The 4,771-nt window shown below is 39.8% G+C and overlaps 1 protein-coding gene across 1 annotated transcript in view; it reads right to left on the reverse strand.

The window, feature by feature from the left end:
- LOC102310775 overlaps nt 1–4,299 on the reverse strand; it is a 7,407-nt gene extending 3,108 nt beyond the window's left edge. Inside the window, exons 1-4 of the mRNA XM_005953055.3 lie at nt 4,008–4,299; nt 471–524; nt 300–395; nt 135–194 (exon numbers count right to left, since the gene is read on the reverse strand). Coding sequence (XP_005953117.2) covers nt 135–194; nt 300–395; nt 471–524; nt 4,008–4,223 — 426 coding nt within the window. The 5' untranslated portion in view covers nt 4,224–4,299. The remainder of the gene's footprint in view (nt 1–134; nt 195–299; nt 396–470; nt 525–4,007) is intronic.
- Between the last annotated feature and the right edge of the window lie 472 nt (nt 4,300–4,771).

A 4,771-nucleotide genomic window follows, 5' to 3' on the forward strand; every position in this document is an offset into this window, starting at 1 on the left:
TTTCCCCAATAGAGTCTTTGCACATTTTAACCAGACCTCATATTCTCTCCATTAAGGGTTATAATCTCTCTGAACAAGTAAACAAAATTAGAGGGTTCTTTTGTTTTCAAACTTTAAAAATGAAGATGTTTTACCGTTTTAAGGCCTACACCTTGTCCTCTATTATTTGATGGTCCAGCAGACGCACGTCCAGCCTAGATGACAGGAAGGGATGACCTATAAATGTCTTCATATGATCATATTAATATTGTGAAAAAAAACAAAGCAGAAAATGCTTAATTTATTCTGAGCTCACACACCACAGGATCATCATCTGTAGCTTCAGTATCAGATGAGCAGGAATATATAATCTGTGCATCACTGCGGACAGCGGTAGAGTCTCTCTCGCTTTTTAACTGAAAAATAGAATGATATCGTCTTTCTATTTTTCCTCCCAAAGTTCATCAGTCCTTGCATTAATGAATTTTTACCTTTTTAGTGTGTGAATCTCCTCTGTCTTTTGGCTCACTAGGGCCATGACCAACCTAAGAAACAGAAAAAGATGCATCAAGACATATGGTAAACATTAATGTGTGGCTGCACCTCAGATATCAACCTGTCATTGATTTCAGCAGCGTGATTAACATTTCTTTACTTAAACGAAGCCATTACGTGAACAGCCAGACCTTTGGGGGCATCAAACATTAAAAAATAATTTCATACAAATAAAAATGAAATCCTGGGCAATACTGCATCTTTAGAGACTGGAAAAGTAACGTGCCCTCTTTGTTGTTGCATGAAATATGATGTCACCCATGTTATTTAATTTAATTCAATTCAATTTTATTTATATAGCGCCAAATCACCACAACAGTTGCCTCGAGGTGCTCTATAAGAAAAATAATACAAAGAAAACAGAGAAAACCCCAACAACAGGGTCTAAAAGACATGTTGATGGTTTGGAGGAATTATTTACTGAAGTTAGCTCAGAAAGATCAATTGTAGCTGTAGATCACGTTACATCTGTGAGATGATTGAGTAATTTTTTTTCTCTAATGGTTAAAATTTAATTCATGAAGAAGTTCATGAAGTCATTACTAGTTGACGTTAAAGGGACGGTTGGCTCAACAGCGCTCTGACTTTTTGTCAGCCTGGCTACAGCGCTGAAGAGAAGCCCAGGGTGGTTCTTATTTTCTTCAATCAGTGATGAATAATAAGGTGTTCTAGCTTTTCATAAAGCAGCAAACTATTTTTTCAGGTCTTCTACAATAAATTTTCCAGATTAGTGAGACGTCATTTCCTCTCCAGCTTATGAGTTATCTGCTTTAAAGTCCACGTTTGAGAGTTATACCAGGAAGGCAAGTACTTTCTTTTTCAGTGGAGCTACAGTATCTAAAGTTGTACGCAGTTAAGAAGTACAACTATTAACAAGATAATCGACCTTTGTGGGAGGAGCATTCAGGTACCTGCTCTGCACTGTGTTGGCACAAGGCGTTGAAGAAGATAACAGTGGGTGAATTATATCCTTATACTTAGTTGCAGCACTTGTAGAAAGAAATCGACTGTGATGAAATCTATTCCCCACTATTGTCTGAGAATTCAGACAGAAACTCTGAGTAAGGCCCAGGTGGACAATCGATAACAGCAAATAAAAGTGTTTTTTGAGTTTTTAAGCCAGGGAGGACAAGACGAAGCATCAGGCTTTCAAATGAATTCAAACTCCGCCTGGGTCCCTGGTTGATTAACAAGCTGGAGTGGAAGAGTTGAGCTTCGAGGATTATTGAGGCACAGGATATCCTGTTCACCTCGTTATTTCTCTGTGTGCATGTGTTTCACAATAACTACTGAAACAATATAGTGCAAGTCCATCCATCCATCTTCTTAGGCTGCAGCGGGGGCAGCAGCCTAAGCAGAGAAGCCAAGACCTCCCTCTCTCCAGCCACCTCCTCCAGCTTATCTGGGGGAACACCAAGGCGTTCCCAGGCCACTGAGAGATATAATCTCTCCAGCGTGTCCTGGGTCTGCCCCGGGGCCTCCTCCCGGTGGGGCATGCCCGGAACACCATCAGGAGGCATCCTTGTCAGATGCCCGAACCACCTCAGCTGGCTCCTTTCAATGTGGAGGAGCAGCGGCTCAACTCTGAGCCCCTCCCTGGCTGAACTTCTCACCCTATCTCTAAGGGAGAGGCCAGCCACCCATCGGAGGAAGCTCATTTCCGCTGCTTGTATCCGTGATCTCGTTCTTTCGGCCACAGCTCGTGGCCATAGGTGAGGGTAGGGACGTAGATCGACCGGTAAATTGAGAGCTTCGCTTTTACACTCAGCTCCTTCTTCACCACGACGGACCGGTGCAGTCTCCCATCACTCGGGAACAAGACCCCACGACCCCTTGTGCAAGTCTTTGTGGTTAATTACAGGGGGTGAACTGACAAAAATAAATAACTCAAATTTTGTAGCTAATCTAATTAAAATTCCTTTTTAATCTAAAAGAAATGAACTGAAATGACTTTCAGAATAGTTTATGCCTTTTTTAGGGTATAATTATATATTCACACTCTTTAAAAACACATTTGCAAACAACATTCAGAGATATTCCGGCTCTTAGAAAATGTCAATATAAAAAATCCCTCGTGAAATGCTTCCCAACATGTAAGTGTGACAAATCAAAAAGAAGGCTTCCTGATTTGTCACACTTATATGTTTCACATATCAAGGTAATTTTAATATTTCTGACAACCATCAGAAAGGATTACAAAGCCATTTATTAGGCTTTGCGACATCAGTGAGAGACATCATCCACAAATGGAGAAACTTTGAACAGTGGTAAACCTTCTCACTGTTCTCTTGTCCTACCAAAATTACTCAAAAAGACTAAAAAGAAACACACACACACACACACACACACACAAAAGAACAACTTCTAAAGAACTGCAGGCCTCACTTGTCTCACTTAATGCTAGCATTCATGATTCAACAATAAGAAAGAGACGGGGCAAAAATGGCATCCATGGGAGAGTTCCAAAGAGAAAACCATTCCTGACCAAAAAAGATTCTGTGGACTAATGAGACAGAAGATGAACTTTTTGAAAAGTTTGATTTCCTTTACATCTGGCGTAAAACTAACACAGAATTTCATACCAACAGTCAAACGTGATGGTGATAATGTGATGGTCTGGGGCTACATGGGCAAAAAAAAAGAAAGAAAAAACAACCTAGTCTAAGTCTGGACTTAATTCCAACTGAGATGCTTTGGCATGGCCTTTAACGGGCCGTTGATGCTCCAAAACCCTCCAGTGTTGCTGAATGAAAACAATTCTGCAAAGAGTGGGCCAAAATTCCTCCACAGTGAAAGACTCATTTCCAGTTATTGCAAATGCTTGGATGCAGTTCTCGCTGCCAAGGGTGGCACAATCATATACCTCCCTTGGTTTAGGGGGCAATTATTTTTCCACACAGGGCCGGGTAGATCTTAAAAGCTTTTTCCCCTCAATAAATGAAATCATCATTTAAAAACTGCACTTTGTTTTTACTCAATTTTTCTTTGCCTAATATTCAAATCTGTTTTTTGTTCTTAAACGTATGACAAGTATGCAAATAATAGTAATAATGACTAAAAAAAGACATTTTTTTCAGTGTATCTAGCAAATAGTTAAACAAAGCTTCTTTCGTTAGAAATCATTTAATGACAGAAGGTTTTGCGGTTTTTTTGGATACAATGTTACCACATTGAAACATCAGAGTAGGTGAATAGCGCCGATCATTTGTTACAGTGTAATGCAGGAAGACTCCCGGCTAATCGGTTCTTACTTTGACACGTACCTCCCACTTATGCACAGCTGGCACCACTGGCCGCTAAATAATAACTTCCATATTTTTTTTCTTTCCAGTTGACACCAGTTATCCGAAAGCTGTGAAGCAGCGTTATTTTCATCAGGGTTCAGAGCTAAGAAGCTCGTCTGGATGCTGCAGGCGTCTAGTTTTGTACACACGGCTGCTTGATTTGCTGTTTGCAGAGTAATTAAGGGTTACCTCGCTGATCTTTGTCTTTGCAGACGTCTTTGTAGGGCGCCCACTTCTCGGCAGAGTAGCCACAGTACTGAATCGCTTCCATTTATACACAATTTTCCTAACTGTGGAGCGATGAATATCCAAAGTGCGTGCGATTATTTTATAACCTTTTCCAGCTTTGTGCAGATCAACAATTTGCGATCGTAAAGCTTCCGAAAGCTCGTTTTTGCGAGGCATGATTCACGTATTCATTACGGGTTTCAGCTATCAGGAAGCGCTTCCCCCTGCACCGGAAGTGTGAATGGATATAGTTTTTTCTTGAAAAAAACAAACAAACAAAAAAAACTAAAAAAAGGCAAAAAATGTTTTTCTTTTTTGGAGGGGAAGGCTTTATAATAACATAATAATGTGTTAAAAACAACAAAGTAAAAACTGTAGCCACTATTATTATAGTCTCTTTGACCTTTCTTCTTGACTGGCAAAGATTAACCAAGACAGGCCAGTAATTTAATTATTGACCTGTAGTCTCTGGTCATGTCATTTAAAGGAATCAAGAAAAAAAAAAAGTCAGGTTTTTCATGGAACCCCATACATTTTTTTTCTATAATAAATGAGATGAAAAGTGAAAACAGCAGTGGGATATGATTTTGTTTTAATCCTTAATACTTTGCTTCTATCAGATAATGATCATTTTAAGGAGGGGGAGGCTGGGTTCATGAAAAGCATATGTAAACAGGGAGAAACCACAGTGTGTTATGCACAGGATACAAACGTGCTACACAGTG

Source organism: Haplochromis burtoni, unplaced genomic scaffold (assembly GCF_018398535.1).
Source record: "Haplochromis burtoni strain Fernald_Lab_line unplaced genomic scaffold, NCSU_Asbu1 Contig_2840, whole genome shotgun sequence".
NCBI lineage: Eukaryota > Metazoa > Chordata > Actinopteri > Cichliformes > Cichlidae > Haplochromis > Haplochromis burtoni.